Source organism: Spea bombifrons, chromosome 5 (genome assembly GCF_027358695.1).
Source record: "Spea bombifrons isolate aSpeBom1 chromosome 5, aSpeBom1.2.pri, whole genome shotgun sequence".
Lineage (NCBI taxonomy): Eukaryota > Metazoa > Chordata > Amphibia > Anura > Pelobatidae > Spea > Spea bombifrons.
In genome coordinates this window covers 80,269,614-80,291,492 of record NC_071091.1, presented here as the reverse complement: position 1 = coordinate 80,291,492, position 21,879 = coordinate 80,269,614, and the positions used below count along the sequence as shown (strand labels likewise).

Genomic DNA, 21,879 nt, shown 5'->3' with positions numbered 1-21,879 from the left:
CCTTAGTATTAAGTAATTCATATGAATCCACTTAATATGTTATAAAATGAGATAAACTCTGCTGTGGCATTTAAGATGGTTTGATTATAATTAATATCATCTGAATAATTTCATATTTTGAGACCAGCACTTCCATAGCCCTACTTGTTTGTATTGTAAGTGCTGGAAAGAGCATTTGAGTAGAATTTGACCCATTTTGTGAAGTGTGTGTATTGGGTGGGAAATGGGCACGGGAAGCAGAGTCAAACCCAGAATGTAACACTGACAAGCGTTTTAATGGCGTATGTCAAAAGACCAGCAAACTGTTTTGACACCGTTTGTAAGCCCTGTCCTGGTGTCTTATTTACCTCTTTGTGGTGAAGCTGGCGCACCCTATTATACTATACATATATGCTTGAAAACTGTGATGCAAGCAATGTCGTTTCATCCATAAATTGTGTATTTATTAGGAAAACAAATTCAAAATATGTTCACAAGTAAACAACGTATTATCAGAATACGAGAAGGCATATTTAAATTGGTTTGCGACCATTATCAAAATAGTATACCCTAGTGAAAAAAAGAGCTGCAAGGCCACAGGTATCATTCTGGGCTTTGGGTTTTCTGAAAAATAAGAATATAGCCAAGTAATATCTGTTCTCTGTGAAGCCTGGCTACTGTCACCCCTTATTACTGCTATTATTACTCCACGAAAAAGAGCCAGAAGAGGAGGCGTTCTGACGCTGACACCTAGTGGTAGAGAAAAGGCTCTGTGTATACGGTGTGTTCCGGAACAGCTAGTCCGTGTATTCTGAATCACACTGTGCTGTCTGAAGATCACGCCTGTACAATTGTTTTCATTCTGAAATGGGATGCACAAGACCGAAAGTAAAACACTAAGTCTGCTGTCAGGAAATGTCTTTGATATAAGCATCCTGATGCACACCCGTAATAAAGAGACTATTTAGTCTCTATGTAAATGCTCAGGCCTTCTCGTCCGAATCCTGTTCTTGTCCCTAGTGAGTGGTATACATCCTCCCCATTGGAGGTAATGCATGCAGTCCAATATGTCAATTGACTAATACTGCAAGGCAAGCAATCTTTTGTTGCCATCGATTTTTTTATTGACAGGATTTAATGCTCTAATATGTAACTGTGGGGGTTATTTCATTGGTTCCTATGCAGCTGCACCACAAAATGTTACATGCGGTTAAATATCCTCCTGTTCTCTAAAGCCATTGGCGTCTGATCATTAGGCTCACACGAGACAAACTTGTCTTTTTGCTTTGTTATCCCGAACTGTGTTATTCAACAAACAAGCATCCTTGAGGGCTTTGATGTATAATCTTATAGAACAGTGTAAAATGGCCTTTTGATTGTATTGTGTCAAAAAAACATTCAAACCTATTCATAGTGTCAAGGGTGGATTAGAACTGAGTGAAAATGGGCAGATGCTCCTTTGTTTGGGGTCCTCTAATATTTTATGGCTGGAACAAGTGTTTTGTATTATAGATACGATGGCAGTTGACTTGTACAAATAGGGACAGTGAGTGATACCATTATAGCTACGTTCAAAGGGTTTGCAATACGTGACTTCAAAGTAAACGGTTTCATGTTGGCTTTACAGACGCAGAATGACTTTAACATAATACACTTTCAGAAACTGCTTTGTCTTACTGTATTACAGCCCAGTACAAGCATAAATACCTTATTACCATCAGCACTTGCATTTCATGCACCTTTCCTTCTGAATCTTCCTTACGGATGTGATTACGTGCCTAGCTTGGATAACTAATCTCATGAAATGAAATGCAATCATGTACATTAAAGTCTATCCTGTGGTTTGTTCACTAAATCATGTGGTTGATGTTGGCATATTTCTCCTATTGTTGGCTGAAGTTGGTGAGTTGAAACGGCAACTCTCTTGCAAATTCCCAGTTTAGTGAATAAACCATGTTGAATGTCTCAAACTCTACTTGAAGTTTATTTTCTGTACAAAACGTACTGCTTGTTGGTCATTATCAACGTGCGAGGTAGATCTGGGTAGTTGTAAATTTGTTGTCTCTCTCCTTTTAAGAAGTACAGTTAGTTAAACACATTGCAGCGAAGCAAATCCAATAAGTATAGTTTGACATTCCTACTAGTACATGAATCCCGCGCCAATGGTCCCCAATGTTTTGCTCTCTAAGGCAGTGTTGGGGTGCTTGCCTAATCCAGATTCCGACATGTATTAGTATAATATTTAATAAAGAGAAGATACGTACCAGAAATATGATGTGAAAAGTGTTTTAGTTGTGTGGTTTACTATACCATTCCTTGTTAGGAGAGAGGAAAGTTGGGATCAGTATTGAGGCAAACCTCAGCTCGAAGTAAAGGAATTACTTTTTTTTTTTCCTTCGGAGACTATTGATCGTAACATAATGAAAAAATCTGATTAAAATTGATGAGCAACAATTTTTATTCTAAACTGGCTTGTGATTAGAATAATTTTAACAATGAGACAGGCCAATCACATGGCAGCATCCTTAATCAATCCTCACCTATCCTATACAGATACAGCTTGTACTTAGAAGCTTCCTTTTTAGGTCACAGTGCACCCGGCGTCATCACATGTAAGTGCTGCCAACCCAAATACTGCCTCTGGCACATACAACTTAATTATTAATAGTGTGTCTCCCAGGTAAACTGTTACACATTCTTAGGACCTTGTTTTGTAGTCATTAAAATTGAACACGGTTGTATTATTGAAACTCTTGCATTCTGTATGTAGGCTCAGTTAATCTCAAAGTATCCAAAGTGAATTTACTGATTTCCCGTTTCCAATCTGTGCCTTGGAGTGTCCGAAGGTTTGGATTGCCGAGCCTTTTTACATGCGATGTTTTCTCTGGTTTGCTAATGCTTATTTTATAGCCCAGATAACAAAATGATGTACGTGATCCTGATTACAAAGTAAGCTTACTCCTGTCCCTCTTAATTAAGCTATACATTAAAATCTTGGGACTACATTTGTCTTTGAGACAAAAAATTTTATTCTTTGCACATTTCATCAGCAAAGCTTTTGTCTCCCTTTCGCTCACTTTTTACGACTAAACCTTTGAATCCTTAAGGGTTTATTAACCAAACCATGAGTTGCAGGTGAATTAAGGTACATTGAAACCGTTCAACTCACCATATGTTTCTTGAGCACAAAGGCTTAATGGACGCTTAGATGGTTTGTTGAAACCTTTCTGAGGAACATACATGGAAACTCTCCAGGGTAGGCTAACCGGAGCTTTCTCATTCTGGGGGAGTTGGCTTGTGAAGAGGCAGGAGTAGATGTGCAGAGGGGTAGTGCTTGCCTCAGAAAGCCTTAATTGGAAGGGAAGTTGGCAGGGATCAGGTGTAAAATGATCGAGGAGCAGGTAGAATATGTGTGGGGAATAGGCATGGCCAAGTGCCGATCCATGCCTAGAGAAAGAGGAAGGTGACCTGAGAAAGCAAGGCTTCAACTGGAGACTCTGTGTCAAACATTGAGAGTTTCCAAGTATACTCTTTGTAGGTCTTCCAGCCTACATAGTTATGCTGGTGGGGTGAAATGTTTCATCTAGTCTTACTTGTAACAGATGGTTTACAACCCCTTACTCATTTACAGTTAATAAAATGCACTTGGGGAGGCTAATGTAATTTATTCTTCAAATATATCTTTAAGTTAAGATTACAATAAAAAAATTGGCAATGCTCCAAAACAATGGAAAATTGACTATTGGCTGCATGAATATGCCAGTTCCACTGGCGCAAGAAGACGTATGAATGTCTTGTCAGTCATATTATTTCAAAAGTATTATAATGTACTGTTGTGATGCTGTGTAAGGCAATACGATATCCTGCGTTGGAGTTTAACAAACGTCTTTTTCTATTACAGTTTTTGTTCAAGCAAACAAACTGCAGCAGCACATTTTTTCTGCTCATGGACAAGAAGATAAGATCTATGATTGCACACAGTGTCCACAAAAGTTCTTTTTCCAGACGGAACTGCAGGTACAATTTATTGTGTGTTGACACATTTTTTTTATGTCTTATCACATACTAAGTTCACCAAAGATTTCCAGCAAAGCCGTTTTTTCCCAGTTGTCCTATTCCTACTTAACTGTGTGAATTTAATTGTAACTCCTAATAAATGAGCAGATGGGATAGAACTTCTCAAGCCAATGTTAAATAAAGCCCTTCACACATAAACTCGCTATATTGCATTGGTAGGGTATATTTCTCACTTCACGTTGTGTTCTCTTTTAATAACCCCCACACTTATTAAAGGTGACATATCCCAGATGATATAAAGTGCACAACCTTTAAGATCCAAAGTGTGATATGGCTTTGTATACATACAATGTTGGTTATTATTTTTGGACAGAATGTTTATTGGCATCAGGATTACACAGAAATGTCAGTTTTCTAACCCCTGAGTTGGATAAAGCCACTGGCTACTTAATTACGAGTCATGGTATGAATTATGGGGGGGTTATTATTACTATTATTAACAATGATAGTATTTATTTATCATTATTTAGTAGTATTTATTATAAAATTATCTATACGTCATAAATCATTGTTAAAAAAAGAAATGGAAAAAAATGTGTTTTCCCCTTTAGCATAAAAACAGAAATACAGTATGTATCATTTTGTGCATTGAATTAATGCCCAAAAATGTGTGAATTTTGCTTACATTTATATTCATTTTCTTTCTATATAAGATAGAGCCTTTTAGTACAAATCTCCAATTTTCCTCCAAATTTACCAAAGCCCTCTGTCTTATAAAAAGGTTTATTCTACTGTGTTTGAAGAACAGTAAATATTGCAAGCCAAAGCCCAAATGTATTGTTAATACTGGAGATATGGTCTACGATATAGGGGTCACTCAAGATACGTGGGCAGTAATGTATGTTCCAAACAAAGAACATTATGTCAGTGGCTAATTTAGAGTGTTGAATTAGATCGGTCAAGTCATATCTTTCCACTCTTGTACCTGCTGGGTATGTGAAGCGCTTACTTTCTCCATGCACTGCCACGTTTGCCTAAGTGGCTAATGTGTCGGAGGCACAACTAGACTTTGCAAGGTTCATTCTTAAACTCACCTAGAAGGGGAAAATACATTGGGGCGAAAAGGAGGAATGTTGGCCAGACTCCACTCAAATTGAATTGTGTAATCAGTGCTACTTCGATAAGAGCAAGATCATATCGGCAACTTTAAGGGGATACTCCATAGCCAAATGTGAACAGGGTTTTTTTTTTATAGAATGATTCACCAGGAACCCATCTGCGCATTTATTCTCTCTCCCTGCCCCCAGCAGTTTATCTTGCAGGAAATGCAGAACACATGCCCCATGCGATATTGCGCATGCATACTCGCAGCCAGTTAGCTCCAATGCTTGCTCGCAGGAGAATTCGAACAGAGCAGCGATGGCTGCTTTATATCTAATTAGATAACTGGGGACAGAAGACAATCCCTCTTTTGTGACAGACTAGTGTCTCTGCGTCCTAGAAATTACAATTTTTATTCATAAAAGCGCTTTACATATAAGCTCCCTGTCTCTGTGTTCCTTACCCAACATGGATGTTTGTGTTTGACACAGTAATAATTTGTCGCTTAGAAATGTTGGAATTGCCTGTCACATCTTCCTTAAGAAGGTCATCTTGGCTTCACTAGGATTTCATTGCAGTAGGTCCTCGACTGGTTTATTACATATTATTACATTAACAACTGGCCCATTTTATATCTCAATTTTTTTTTCTTTGGTTTTTCGTTCTTGATCATTTGTCTCCTAACAATGCCGGTGAATGTTCTGGGGATGTTACAATTTTCTCCTGTGAGTGTATTATGGTTCTCTGATAATTTCATGTTATCAGTGTCCTAGAACTTTGAAAGAAAGCTCTGTGACAAGTTAAAATGATAGCTTTATACCTAATCGGCGTTTTTTTTGTTGAGATTTCATTTAACCACTGTGCCAAAAATCTGTAATAAACGGTTGTTTTCCTGTATGATTTCCACAAGCTTGTAGCAACAATAAAAGATTAAAAAGCAGCAGAAGTTGTCCAGGATGATACAACATCTCTTTTTTTATGTTTCCTTTTTTTTCCTTTATAATGTAGAAAAAAAAATCAGAGGCAGGTTATGCTGTGTGGCCAACTGAGCACTATCCACATTGGATTACTGAATAGAACATTAAATATCTTTGTCTGGTAAAGGATAATATGTTAAAAGAAATCTGGTCAGCTATAAAAGCAGTGTAACTAATGGGGCCCCACTTGTCTATTTTGTCCATTGTTCCTCTAAAGAAACAGCAATACCTTGATATATTTTTATTTTATATATATATATATATATATATATATATATATATATATATATAATTTTTTTTGGGGGGGGGGTAATGTTAAAGCCAGCCATGTTCGACCTGCTCCCGATGTATTTTCTCCTAGCCTCAGGGTTCATGACTGCGGCAGCTCTCAGGCATACCAACATTTTACTAGCCTTAAAAGAGGTAGCCAAATGGCTCCAGCCGAGCATCTCACACCAGTGCAAATGGATAGGGCAGAACTGTTACATTTTAGACAAATGAACAATTGTCATTTTTTTTACATATTATTGTGTTCTTTATTGAGCTTGTGTGAAATTATTTGCCTCGGTAGCTTTAGATATGTTTAAGGCCCTTTAAAATTTAAAACCACCCAGATATGAGAAATTCATGTAGCGTATCTCACTCCCCCCCCACCCCACCATCTGATAAGCTCTTTAGATTTCTCAAAAGCTTGGCCCCTTCTTCCACTCCTATCCGTTATATGTCGTGGCTTGTAAGTTTCCCCCTAAATCATGCTGTGCTTTGTCTGGTGCTTTATAAATAAATGAGCATGTTCACAATAATCCCAGAAGTGCAGCAAGAGTAAAGCTTCAGAAAAAAAAAAAGAGAAGCAAAGTACTGAAGCAGCCAGCAAAAGGAAGAAACAAAAAAGAAAAGCAGGTAGAATGGAAAAGGCGGAAACATCAGTGGTACTGGTAGCCAGACTTAAATGCCTGGAAATTATAGAATCCCAATTTTCCCTGCACCTGCAATGCAGCTACTTATCACCATCGCAGGATTCCACAAGATGCCAATCCCCTGCTACCCATAGGAGAAAGAATTGTGTACCTTATTTTATTTTATTTTTTATAATTTTTTTTTTACATTTTTTTTTTTTTACATTTTTTTGTTATTTATTGTGTAATTTTGAAATTTAAAAGAAAAAGAAAACAACAATGCACTGCTGTGCATCTGGTCGAATATCGATTATCTTGCCCTTGATTGAGTTTGCTAAATCAGGCGGCTCAAGTCCTCAGCCTGAATTTACAAGGAATTCACAGTGCTATCTTTTTATTGTAGTATTTGCAGCAAGTCACAGCGTGTAACATCCTTTCTGCCCTCAAGCTACACCTAGTAGGGCTCCAGAGTTTTGGAGGAAACGAGTCGGGGAGAGAGTGAGAGCGCTGCGTTCGCTGTGAAAGCCTGAAACGTTGCAGGGAAGATGAATTGTGCTTAAAAGCAGTGCTTGCGGTGTCGTCATTTAGAACAAGAAAATAAAACTGAAGTCTTAAGCTTCTAGTGAAAAGGCTGGGTAAACTAATCCGCTAAAACCCATGTAATATTAAACAACTGTAGGGAAGCAAGAAAGCTTTGTTGTTAACCCCGTGAGAGCCGGAGCACATCACAAATCCTAATCAGAGCTCGGTGCCGGTCTCTGGATCGTAGAGGGTTAAACTGTATACAGACTGCATAGGGTATGGCCTGCCCCAGGAAAAAGGACGTTTAAACACATCTTAAAAATAGGAAATGGCAAAGAATAAATTAAACATCCAAGGTACCTGCAGCTAGTATGAAGTCTTATTCTGTAGAGCTCCATGTGTTAGCAAGTTGAAGGTAAATAGTCCATGAATTGCTTTTGGGGATTTATTTTTGGTGGGGAGTCCAGATTTAGCCCCAAATGACATGCAAGACGGCGGTAAGCAGTAAGCCACGTAGTTACTAGTGGTGCCTACATATATATATATTTTTTATTACACATGACTTTAATTTGCAGGAGAGAAATGTATAGAAATATATACCTATATTTATGTTTAGGGTTCAGATTATGCTCCTGTGCTCACTTATAATTCATGACCACGTTCCATTGGGAACCCTTATCCCTCTGCAGAGTTAATGCTTTTCTTCAGGGCCCTGCTGAGGTCGCCCGCATATCCCGCTGTCCTGTGTATTCAGTGGCTCACTTGGGTGCCTTTTCCTTTATGGAGATATCCTCTCCTGGTGGGCACTAAAGGTGAATTCACGTTTTATTATTAGGAGTCCTTCTACAGATATATTCATTCTCATGCTGTTGTTTAAAATAATAAAACAAATCTTGACCAGTATATATTTTCCTTTGGAATTCAAAGTCAATACAAAACAAAAATCTGTTATAAGTATTATGTATGACACAGATGTAAATCTTTAATTCTAATGAAACAGAATAGTGGATCATACTGTTAGTATGTCTGCTAAGCCTATTATAGCTCTCCTTTATTGTCCTGTAAATTGTAATGAGCCACTCACGATATAAAAAAACGATATCAGTACATACATATGGCTGATCGAAAACAGTAAATTCTACATTTCTCAACATTTCTCTAGTACTAGTCATGTGAAGAGGAGATCCCTAAGGACCCAAAAGCTTATGTCACGTTTTTGTGCGTGGCTGCTAAAATATTACATTCTTTTATGTATCTTGAGAGTTTCTTTTTCCATATAAGGTCCCGAAAGCCATTGTGAATTTACATCTTTGTCTATGTTGGTCCAAGAAAAAAGGTATCTGCTTCAACTTAAGACTCAAGTACTATCCCACATCATTATAATATCTACCCAGATTCACACACGTGCGATGACCGTTTACATTTCTGGATACGTTCTAGTAGTCATATATATATATATATATATTTGTAGTAATGTGGGTTACTACTCAAGTCTTTAGTTAAAGCTGATAACTTTATTGGGCCAATATAGTCCCAATAAATATATAAATATAGTCATGTAAGCTTTCAGAGCCTGGACATGAGACTTCGACACAAGCCTCCCAAATCAAAAACAAGTTAGGTAAAACAGATATAATCCAATGAATGTTTGCATTTCTGGAAACATTCTAGTAGCCATGTCTGCGATACCTTATTTCTTTTTGATTTGGGAGGCTTGCGTCCTTGAATTCCCTCTGTGTGCTACCTGGATATAAGTTTCTATGGAACGTCCCACCATCCATTGGTCTCTCTACCATGCACCATGTTACGTTCCAGTATATTCTATATTTTTTCATTCCAACCTCGTCCTGTCTATGGTTCTGTATGTCATGCAACGTACCTAACCAATTGTATTAAACACACAGATCACTCATATTAACAAAAACGTGACCAAAAAAAGAATGTATTACTTTAAAAAAATTCTACTTTTTTTTTATGAAGTCAGGGTAAGACAAAACACATGAACCAATTCTTGTTGCAAGTGTAGTCTGACGGAGTGTGTCTGCTATGCAGGAATAAACTTAAACCTCTGAGAACAGACAATGATTTCAACAGATGTGAGACCATAAGGCAAAAAACAACTGGATTTCCCAAACTTTGTATACTAGTTTTTCTCAGCACATGGAAAAAAAAGCATTTCCGCATATGCTTTGTGCTCGTTGCGAGCCAAAATTTTCATGATGCAACACTGGCAACCGTGCAAAAGTTTGTAGGTTAAGTAGGGCGTAGATGACTTTATCTCGCTTCTCCGGGCTTCTTAGGTGAAAGATCAGTCAGAGATGACACGGCAGAGACTGTTAGGCTGAAATCCGAGCTGGTGTTTTATTAATTTTGCACAAAGATAAATCGTGAAATTCTGACAAACTCCATGACAGGTGAAATTCCTTCTCGCGGAATCTGCTCAGCGAGAGACTGCTCATTTTGTTCTGTTCTGAGGCAGGCAACAGGAGGGCAAGCTTTATAATCAGCCCTCAAAGGACCTCCAGCCGCCCCAGAGTCTTGAGTTGATTGAATAACTCCTGGGCCTCTTCCCCTAGGCCTCCATCAGCAGGAGTCCTGTGGAAAGCAATCTCCTGCAGTTTGGCACTGAAGTGAGCTTTAAACTACTATTTCTTCTCTCCAGAGGAGTCTGAAGTACTGAAAGATAGATGGACTGCAGATATTTTATGAGAAACTGTCAGAGGAAGAGACGGATAAATGTTTTTTCTTCCCCTTGCTTGTTTGTATCACGCTGCACCACTGTTTAATATTTCTAAGTATGTTTTTTCTTCTTCCTCTCTCCACAAATTGATGAGAAATTAATTTGCTGCTAAACTATTTGCCAGATCATTTTCTTCCCTCCTTATATACGTTTTTTTTTAAATATATATATATATATATATTTTATTTTAATATTCACATGGAGGCCCTTTTCTTAACCACAGTTGCAGCAAATCAAGAACATTTGCACTGAAATATTTATGACAGAATGAAAAATTGGATTCATTTTCTGGCCTGTAGCCGAACTGTCTGCAACTTTGAGCGGCATTATTTAGCATCGCTTGCTTCACGTCTCTATATCACGGCCAGCGTTCTAGGCAGACGATCCCCTTCCCCCTGCTGTTTTTCTGTGGAATAATAGTAAAACAGATCAGTTGAACTATATATAAATAATGATGTAGGGTAGGCATTTATAGGGGAAACAGAAAAGGCTATTGCCACATGTGCTGTAACATGATTATTGAAAGTACATGATTAAACAGTTGGAGATCACTAAAGACACTGGTTGATGTCAAGAAACGCTATTTTTCTTTCATATTGGCAAGGGATACAATGTCAAGATTCAGTAATCTTCTACTAGACGGAACGATGTGTGCTTTTTTTCTTTTTCTTTTTTTTATTTTTAATCCAGCCTCCTCTTTGCTGCGTGGCTGCAGATCAGAGAAATGCTGTATTAAAATGAATGAGTGCATGAAAAGAGCAAACAAGATTATATATATATATATATATATATATATATATATATATATATATATAAAATGTAATCCTAGTTTTTCAGCTGTGACCACTCCCATCATCCTCAGCCAGCAAGAATATATATATTCTTTTTTCACATGTTAATATATCCACCACGCTGTCCTTGTTCTGTGACAAATAAAAACCCATATGATTTTGTCTAGGAGAAAGATTATGGAGGGCTCAGGCTAAAATTATGCCAAACTGGCCTATATGAAGGTATGAATGGCCAGAGACATGTATACAGAGGCAGGTGATTGCATACGTGCCGGCTGTCCTAATTCCTATCAGGTGTGATGATCGGACAGTCCGGCATTGTTGTGGACACTTATATACAGTCTGAAGGGGAATAGAATGTTATTTAGTTTCACAACCATGCCTTTTTAGCACGTTGTCCAGACACTACAGGACAAAATATTGGCAAGGTATGGGGTGCTATACACTTAAAACGTATCCACACATCTACTAAATTTCATTCTCCAAAAAACTGATGTAATGTGCTACTCATACCTCATTAGCAATTAGTATTGAACAGAATGACAGTTGTGTCTTTCACAAAATCTGTCATAATATGCTTGATGACTTAATCACAATTATGAAAATACCACTGCGTAGTCCCAGTTCCCAGTTGATAGGTTTAAGCAGAAAATGAGATAGAAACATAAAATCATTTTGATTTTGATTTACTCGAAGATGCTACTTTTTGGAGTAAGAGTGGTAATTAAATGCCATAGGGAGAAACACATCAGATTCCCAAATCTGTTCAAAGTGTCTGCTGTGTAGCATATACAGGTGAAGACAATTCCTCCACTCCGCCAGAACACGTGTGACCACATTCACCTAACAGCTTGCCAACACGTGTGTGTGGTTGGTGGCCAGTCAAGATCCTGCCAACAACGCTTCAGTGACTTCTTGCAGACTGCGGGTGCCCGCCATTAAAATAACTTAAATTTGTGCCTCCTTACTCGGCCGCCATGGTTTACCTGAAAAATACATCAGCGTAAGTCCTATGGTTCCAGACTTATAACCTTTGCCCATTGACATAAATAGCGGATTTGGGGCTTTCATTGCAGGCAGCAGCATTGAGTGTAACAAGCAAGATGAGTATTGATCCCTCACCATGTACAACACCGTTGTAAGAAATATACATAAATCAATTGGGTAGGCTTGCCTTAGGCCAATTATTTTTGCATGTGTAGAGAGATGTTTAATTGTAAAGCTGAGCAGTGGTTGTCTACAGAGCAGTGTTCTGTCATCAGATTTGTGACTCTCATACATAAGACAAGGAAGTTCTTACCAGGTGTACATGTGATGGTTCCCACCTTGTCCACCAGCATGGGGTTGATGATGATTACTCATTTACATTCCAGTCAATGTCAGCTCTCTGAACTTAAAACCCAACTCCCAATTCTGATAAGAATTATAACTGATTATGATTAGTTTCCGCTCTAAAATAATACATTTATTTCATGTTCTCAAAATCATACTCATACGCCAAATCTTAGTTGCTATATGCTGTAGTAAGTCTCAAATCCCGCCCAACCGAGTGCCAGCTGATGGAAGCGACGTAATTAAAATAGATCCCTGTTTCTTTAAATCTCTGTTCTATTATATTTTTTAATGCAAGCGGTAAAATGTAGTATTTCATTCAGATGTAGTTTTTCATTTTAACCGCATTTAAGAAGAGGGTTAAGCTGCTGCCTCTGTTATTTTAGTTAGGACATTTTGGAACAATTTACTTTTTGTCTCGCAGGCTAAGTGCAAAGTAGTATTGAAGCCTTTTTTCCCCTTTCCCCAGTTAGTCTAATGAAGCCATTCTTCTCTACATTTTAAGAAGGTGAAAGGCCTGTATTAGCTTTAAATTAGAATAAGTGGCACTTCTTTATTGCTGGTTCCTTTGAGGACTGATTAGAAAGCTGGCCTCCTGTTGCCTGCCTCTTCATACTGCGAAGTATTGCTGTGTGTGCTTGTTTATAGCTTACCTTTGAATTTCTACAAGTATGCACGGTTGCACAAGAGATTGGTCTCGGATAAGCACGATTTTGCCTTTATTTTAGGATCAAATTAAATACTTCATTTCAAAAGATTCCGCCCCCTCTAATTATGCAGTTGTGTTGTAATGAATTAAAATTGACTTGGATAAGCATACTGCTGGAATAGAAGAGTCATAGATTAGTTTCTCCATAGCTACAGCACATCCTCGTGTACAGAAATTAAAGCGCTGTTACATATATCTCTAGAATCGCCTAGAGGAGAGACAAACCAAGAGAACGTTACATGACCTTAACGACTCGACCACCTACTCTTTCATCTGTCTTTTATTTTTTTTATTATAACGGAGGACATGTGCAGCTGAATATATGTGGTATAAAACATTTTATTATGTACTATGTGAAATAATTATAAAATGAATCACAATGAGTGGTCGTGGGATGATTTTAGATATACTCAAGAAATTGCATATAGAAAACAGAAAAGCAAGTTTCTAGCTGATATTTCCTCATTTTGAGACTGGCTTGTTTTGGATTCATTATTTATTTACTAGCCATTACAGCGGTGCTGTAGGTCTGTCATTTGAAGCTCGGGTCTCTTGCCCTTAATTTGTTTCCCTTGTATTCTGATCGTATTGCATGTAAGGGTGCTTCCCATCTGGGCTCTCATGCATCGCTTGGTTTTCAAGTGCATGCAGTACATTTTTACCTTGCCCTTCTGACATTCGATGTGTTAAAGACATTGTTATCCTGAATTCCCTACAAAAGGAAAAGGCAGCAAAGAATCAAGTTATGTGTGCGTTTTTATCGTAGGAAAGAGTGAGGGCAGATGTTGCAGGCCAATAGTTGTATGCTTTATGTTAGCTGGTAAAAATTGGATGTCCACCTTGAAGGTCTTTCACTTGGGAAAAGATAAAGTGGCTCATGTTTTCTTCTGTGACTCTTGTACCAGAAGTCAATCATTTATACAATACTATTTTCAGCACAACGATTCATAGATTTTACGTGCGACTTCCAAGTACAGATCCAATTGTTTTTTGTATTGCTTTTAGGAATTGCATTGTGTTGCCTGTTTGTCTAAGTATAAGTGTTAAAATGTCCCTGAGCACAAAGACTATTACTACCCCTGAAAAAATATTTCAAAAATACTAAAGCCTGTGTCCACGGGGTTTAGGCAGAAACCATAAATAAGGATCTATACAGCTTTTTCCCTCAATACGTTTAGGCAGAAATTAGAGAATTATGTTTTTTTTCATTTCAGAATTGGAAAAACTACTATTTAAAAATATCCTGCCCATTGATTTTATCTGTCCGTGTTCATACCTGTAATTCAGTCAGTGGATGCTGCATTTTATGTTGGTTAATCATTCATGTATTCTGCAGTATTTATTGCTAATAATAAATAAATAAAGAACTTTTTTCATTTGATGGCCGAATGTACCGCACGATTTAACTTGATTTTGTTTCGTGAGCTCCGCAATTGAAATCATTTATTCTATATGGTGAATTCATCATGTCCTTTGATGATTGGTTTCATGTAAAAACCACTGAATGATAAATAGGGAGAGGGTTTCTTCTTTCTCCAAGGCTTTACCAAGATTTTATAGAAACGGTCTTATAGATCCCAGTTCGTAGATGAAGTTGAAGGATTTTCTTTGAGAACGTTGGCAGTTCTTTCTCCAACCATTTGATGTAACAATGTATAAGGAGCTAAGTGTAAATACAAAAGCCACCTGTAACCAAGTCTCTTGTTTCTAAAATGTTTCTTTTATTTAAAGATCTTTTGTGTGTTTGTACACAGGCGACAAGGAACGTCTGTGAAAGGTTGCCCTTTGCATACAAATTGCAGCTCGGTGTGCATCCTCCATTCTAATTGGTTGACCTTTTGAATCTAGCGGGCAAGGGTTTAAATCCTAAAAGCGCCAGTCACTTTAGGATTTGAAATGGATCTTGCAAAGAATTATAAAAGAATATGTTGGCACTTGGCATGTTAATACCCCTATTCAAAACATAAATGGTGGAAAAAAAAGGTATTATTTTATATAAAGAGGCTAGAAGGCATTCAAACATCGTGATTAGCGTAGTGCGTTTCAGTGTAATTATTATTAATTTAAGGTTCCATTATTTGTAACCAATTACCAAGACCTCGCATTTAAATATTTAGAAGGAGTTTAATTGAGGCTGAGTTTAAAGGGGCATGAAACACAACGCTGGTACAAGGAATACGTTCTGCAGTTGTTTGGGGAAAACGATTATTCACAGAGGATTAAGATATCTGCCACATACCAAACAGGAAGTTAGATTTCCATTTCTTTTTTGGGTATCTAAAATGAAAGTGAAGAAAATAAGCACAACTGATTTATGCACAGATGTAATAAATTAAACATTGCAGCGGAACTTAAAGACAAGCAGAAACTGGCACATGCACATCTGTCTCTACAACACTGTTGTAATCCCTGAATATATTACTGGGAAGAGTAATCTGAGTCTTTTTGAGCCGTATGCTGAATTGGATTATTATTATTATTATATTGTATTATTGTTTCCATCCTCTGTCTGTCATTTAGGTTCCTCTTAATAAGATTGTAGTTTCAAATCTATCTTCAACCCCTGGATTGGATCACTGATGGGAACTTCCACAATTTAAGACTGGTTTATATATACATTTTTCTTGAGATCTTTTGGTTATTGCCTCCATACATGAGAACCTAATAAATCGGCCGTTATTCTATTATAGTAGTGATATTCTACATATTCTACTTGTGTATTACACTCCCCCACCCACTTCCCCATGAACAAAACCGTATGTCCTCCGAAGTCAGCAGCACAGCCCACTTGGACCTTCTATCCGCATCCCGCAAGGTTCCTGCTGATCTGACCATTCCATTGGTGGCTTCTACTCTCACCAGAATCATGTTTTATACCCCCAAATAGTGTTTTTTTTTTGTTTGTTTTTTAAAGAGCAGATCCAGTGCAACATTTTTAAAAGTGGTCTTAAAACCGCAACCAACTGAATATTCCTGTTGTTTGGATGATTTAATTGTTTGCTTTGGCAACAACCGTCAAGAGCATTTACTTAAAGCATAGACTTGCTGAGCACTACAGCATAACCCGAAAAAAAAAATGTTTCGCATCTTTTAAAATTCAAATTAAAAATGTTTCATGTCTTTGCGGACTTTGAGGTGTTTTACATTACAATGCTGTTTATTAGCGGACATGGGGAAGTAATTTAGCGATTTGTTAGGTCACTTAGTAATTCAGAAATATATTACTAGCTACATTGCAGTGTTTTCTTTTTCCCCTTTGCTCTGCAGAGAAATTTTAAAGTTGTCTGTTACCATTTTACAAAATTATAACGTGGAACAGAGCGCACGACAGGGCGAGAAGATCTTAATTAGAAAGTATAATTTAATAGAACGTGTATTGAACCATATTCTTTGATTAATGCAGATGATATAGCGCTTTCATTGATTCTAAGCAAACGACTTAATGCTAAGGCTTTAAGCCAGACCATTGCTACAAAACTCCGTTTAATGCTGTCCTTGAGAATTCCTTCACAAAGAAATTCTTTGTAATGTTCTGGGAGTAAGTCGAATGCGGTATATGTCATTGTGATCCCAGAGGATTTGATTTTGTACTCTTAGAGTGGTTATGAGCCTGCATTATATCCAAGGAGTAATTTTCCTTAGGGGTGCCTAACGCTCTTTGTGTCAATATTACAGCATTTTAAGTCACGTACAGTATATGCTTCTGGGAACCGTACAGGAGCCAGCCAGACTCGTAATGGTCTGCATTCATTAATAAAGGCGAAAGCTTCTGTCCCTCCATTGCCCACAACAGGGATGCCTATCAGGTCTGGTGGGACTCGTACACACACATTTAAAGAGAGCTTTATTTCGAGTGGGTAGGAGATGAAATGCAGGACTTGCAGGCATTTCCGAAATCAGCTATATGTCTGAGCGCAGCAATGACCTTAGTAGGTCAAAGTAGAATGCAGGTCAAAAGACTTATTATCTGGACTGTTGGAAACCAATTGCTTTTGTTAAAAAAAAAAGAAATACAAGGGAAAGCACTTAAAGGCAAAGTGTATAACTGTAATTCTCTTGTTTTCCAAGATGTAGTACAGTATGTATCAGAACAAATAGACTTCTACAAACCGTGGAACACAGCACAGCTGTATTAGTGTCCCAAAAAATATGGTGACATGAAGCGTAGTATAATTAATGTGTAATTCTGAATTACTTCTGTTTGTGTTCTTGAATTAGGGAGAAATATCATTCTGCCGTGGTGCTGTCACCATCTGTTGAAAGAATTATGTACATCTCATGTTATCTTCCGCTCCATTCTGGCTACGGATACCCAAATGTAATGGTGTAGAGAGCATCTGTTGGTTCGGATTAAAACTTTAATTTCTATTTAGCTCATGGCATATTTTAGTCGGGGGAAGGGCTACTTGTGTTTGTGAGTAATACATTTAGATTTACGCTTTACGGTTTCACTGTATGTTTACCATGATGGATCAGCTACCGTATATGTTTTGACCTTTTGAAAGATTTTATTAAGAGTGTTTTGATTTGCCCTTTAAATTGCGGTCAGGCTAGTTAGATTTCCTTACTGTGATTTTAATCCGCAAATGCAGTGGATGTTTTTTTTTTTTTTTTTTTTGTTTTTTTTTTGTGTCTATATTCTGGAAAAGAAAAGCCTCATCTGAAAACCGGTGCAAGATAAAAGAGCAAAGAATATAAAAACTACTGAAAGTAACTGCAAAAAATGATTTGCTTTGTGGCGTTCCATTTATGATCTGAAATCACATTTCACTGCGGGAGCGGACAGGTTCACTTTTACAGATCGCTCTCAGAGATATTAGAGTTATCACTTGAGTACTAGATACAACCAGAACAGCACTTACAGCTTAGGTGAAATAATCAGTACAACACCATGCATTTACTCTAATGCTCTATCACATGTGTGTTATATGATACTATAGGCTGTTGGCTGTATGTCTATGCGTATTAAAGCCTAGTTAATACTGCCAGCATGCGTGTGGTCATTTCGAAACCAGGTTAGCCATTTGAGACTCTATAGCAGTATTGAGGAAGCAGTCCATACATTTACCTTATTTTAATTAATTACATTTTCTGCGTTGCATTTCATGTGATTTTCACATAGTCATTGCACTAATATATTTATTGTGAACAGTATGATAGAGCTATTAACAAGGGTGGATGTTACAGCTACCTAGACATCATAAGACACAGGCATGTTTTTTTGTTTGTTTATGGGGTGGAGGGCATGGATGAAACATCGGTAATGTTCTTAGAAGTTTAGTCAATAATGACAAGTTCTGTTTAAAAAGGAATGAAAAGTACGATTAACCAGATATAGAGCGGGCAGAGCTAAATGTCACGACTTCCCCTTAGGCTTGATATTCGCCCAGGGTGTGTCGAGCAGTAGTCGATTCTTGGGAGACAGGTCTGAAGTGTCGGCAGCTTATGTGTTGTTATAGGGAGATGGTCTTATTGAGACCGATATCCCCATGCTTGTCTTTCATGCCCTGATGTAAATCATTTCTAAGAGCTCAGGATGTTTACTGGGCAGGAGTGCATCACACCTAGTGTGATTACAGCCTTGAAAGGTAAAACATATAATTTTTTAAATAGGGCACAGTAGAATATGTGTCCTGCACCCAAATCGCTCTCCTCTGTTGTCCCCAACAGCATAGTACCAAAATACTATATTCTTCATTTCAATTAACACGTCTCAAGCATTTATTTTTTTATTTATCAACATTGAACTACAGTCACCGCATTCTAGAAGAACCTTTCTTTTCATTTACTTAAATCATGGGCACACATTGCCATTTGGCAACACATTCTTACCATAAATATATATCGCAGTAGCAATGCTCCTTCCGTTTATGTGTACGACTATATCTGATTTCACTAGACCTGAAAGAAGGGTTAGCAGAACCAAACTCTGTGCTGTAATAGGCACAGCTTGCCATACTTTCCCATAACTTTATCAGGTAACACATGGGTGATGATTGGAGTGCAATTTACCACTTTGTGTCACACATAGACCCACCTGTTTCCTAGTTTTGTCACTAATTTCATACAGTTGAGCAGTCCTAGAATTCTTAGCCTCTTATAAAACCTGCGTATATTTTCATGTACTGAAATATAATTTGTATGTTCTCTTTCTTCCCTCCAGAACCACACAATGACCCAACACAGCAGTTAGTGCAAATCAGGATCCTTGGGAAGATATGTTTGGAGACAAAGAAAAGGGAACATGTTTTAATCTTTGCACGAAAATTTGATTGTTCATGTATATTAATCAAAATCATTGTATTTTACCATAAAACTTGTATTATTGGAACTGTTGGATGTTCATGTGTTTGGACTTTTGAGCACCGGATAAACTTCTTGTATATATACAGTGTTGCACATGTATTATGTTGTTCAATACTAAACAAGTCTAATAAAGACAGATGACTCGGGCCCTATTCGAAGAAAAGAAGATTATGGAGTCGTGAGGAGTGAGGCTTGCACCTATATGGACTACTTGCTGAAAGTACAAAAAAACAATTGGCTTTGTGACACCTTGAGAAACCTTGTCCGATACATATTGGTCTCTACTATACATTTTATTATCAAACAGCCGAATCTAAGACTTTTTTTAAAAACATATATTCTGCAGAAGATTCTCTCGCAGAAAAAGCCTTTTCTCGTCATTTAGATAAGTGTGTTGAATGAGGCCTATATAAATATATACATATATATATTTGTAAGCCTTGCGGTATGACAGCATTATCGTATATGCAATAGCTGTTCATGTAGATTGTCCAGGAAACTTTTCGCCTGGAAGCCATTTTGAAGCATTGTCTGTCGAAAAACCCTTTCCTTATTGATTTCACACAGCCAAAATTCTTAAATCCGTTAAACTAACTTGTATGTTACTGTTATTAATGTTTACTCTGCGGTCTGAACCTGGAGATTACTGGAATTGTTTTCAAGAAAAAAATAAATTCAATTTACCATTATATGCAAGCGTTTTCATTTTCTAGTTAAGAGACAATGTTATCCACAGCCTGCTTTGTAAAAGAAACATGCAGTGTATATTTTTTTTATTTATTTTTTTATTTATTTATTTTTTCTGTTGAGTATTGCAAACCCTGATAGAATTATTTCTGTTGCTAACACAAACTTAGAATCATGCTATATATTTCTGATTACAATTTGTGGAAATATAGACCCTCTTGCCATGATATGGGCCAGCCCTGTATGGGACGCGAGGTTACCTATCATCGTGGTAGCTTGCACCGCGTGTAAGCAGGGTACAAAACGGGCTCAGGTAAGCGGGAATCCCCCTGGGAGCCACTTAGCAGAGTATTTTATATAAAAAGAGCTAATGAATATCAGGTAGAAATGGTACTTCATAAATAGTAAAGTAAAAAAAAAAAACCCTTAATATGCAGTTTCATTTTGGGCGCTAGTTCTCAAAAAATATATTCCTGAGCTAAAACAAAAAGTCCAAAATTACCTAAAGGAACTGAATTATTTTGTTATCACAAAAGGCAAGACATTTGCTCTAGAAATGAAATGTTGAAGAGGGATTGGGATAATGTTATACAAATATGTATGAGGTCAACACAATCTCCGGTAGCTGTTCATCCACAGGCCCTGTATAATGTCTTTTTCACGTCATCAGAGGAAGTTACGACTTATGGAAGGAACCGCAAAATATCCCCCCCCCCCACACCAACCTTTCAGGTATCCAAAGAAAGATATCGTCATTGGGGGGGCATAATGAGAGGCAGGGCTGAAGTGATACTTTACCCCCTTAAAGCAGAACCTGAGGCTATACTATCATATCCTGATGTGCCACAAAGAGACCATGTGGGAGCTATGGGCCAGTCACAGGACAGTTGGGGGGTATGGAAAAAAGTTGATATTCACAACCTGAGGACGATGTGCTATTCGGTAAAATCATATTTTAGAAACATGTATGTGCTTCGTAGTTATAATGTATTTATTTTTTTAGATACAATGGCAGGTTTTTTTTCCCACCTGAGGTAAAATTACCGCTTCTGTGTTTTTCCACTTACTTTAAGGTGATGTTTTCGGAGTCCCTGTAATTGTTATCCTTTTTATTGTATGCACTTGTCAGGTAAATATTAAATGCGTTTCCCTTAGGGAGCAAGGCTAGACTCTGTAAAGATGATTCACACGTTTTCATTATTAGATATATGCCTTCTAAGGAAATAAAAGCTGATGTTCTAGTGACTTATGTTATTTACAGTGATACAACTTAGTCTTCCAAAAAATAAAATCATAAATGATGCAAATGTTTTTTGGCATTCCGGTATAAATATCAATTATTATTATTATTGTTTTATATAGGGTCATCATATTCCACAGTGCTATACAATGGGTGTTGAATATATAAAGTTGCTAGAGAAACATTTTGAAATCCCCCTGTCCAAAATACATAAAATGCACAAAAGTTCCAAATCATTAATTGTAATGTACTTATGATGTACTTATTTTCATCAAATCCAGTTGAACTATTTAGTAGCAAAAGAAAATTTCTGACGTGTTTCTCCTTACCTTCTTCAGAGGTAAGTTGAAATAGGTTTAGAGAAATGCCTAGAATGCCCAAAGTATAATGAGTTTCACAGCCATTTTGCTGAAATAAGACCGGCCAAATAGAAGACATGGAAATCATTAGACTAATACACATGCTTGTTTTCATAAAGATTTATATTCCTCTAAAAGTTAATGTGGAATAACTTGTGTCACATAAAGGCTGTACCCACTATCCACAGATTGTACAACTGCACAGGTTTCATTTATTTTACTT

The 21,879-nt window shown here is 37.3% G+C and overlaps 1 protein-coding gene across 3 annotated transcripts in view; it reads left to right on the top strand.

Annotated features, from left to right (window-relative positions):
* Positions 1–20,059, top strand: part of ZNF521 (zinc finger protein 521) — a 144,915-nt gene extending 124,856 nt beyond the window's left edge. For all 3 annotated transcript variants that reach the window (XM_053468234.1, XM_053468233.1, XM_053468235.1), the window contains 2 exons: positions 3,881–3,996; positions 19,228–20,059. In XM_053468234.1, the coding sequence (XP_053324209.1) occupies positions 3,881–3,996; positions 19,228–19,257 (146 nt within the window). In that variant the 3' untranslated portion in view covers positions 19,258–20,059. The remainder of the gene's footprint in view (positions 1–3,880; positions 3,997–19,227) is intronic.
* Positions 20,060–21,879: the final 1,820 nt, after the last annotated feature.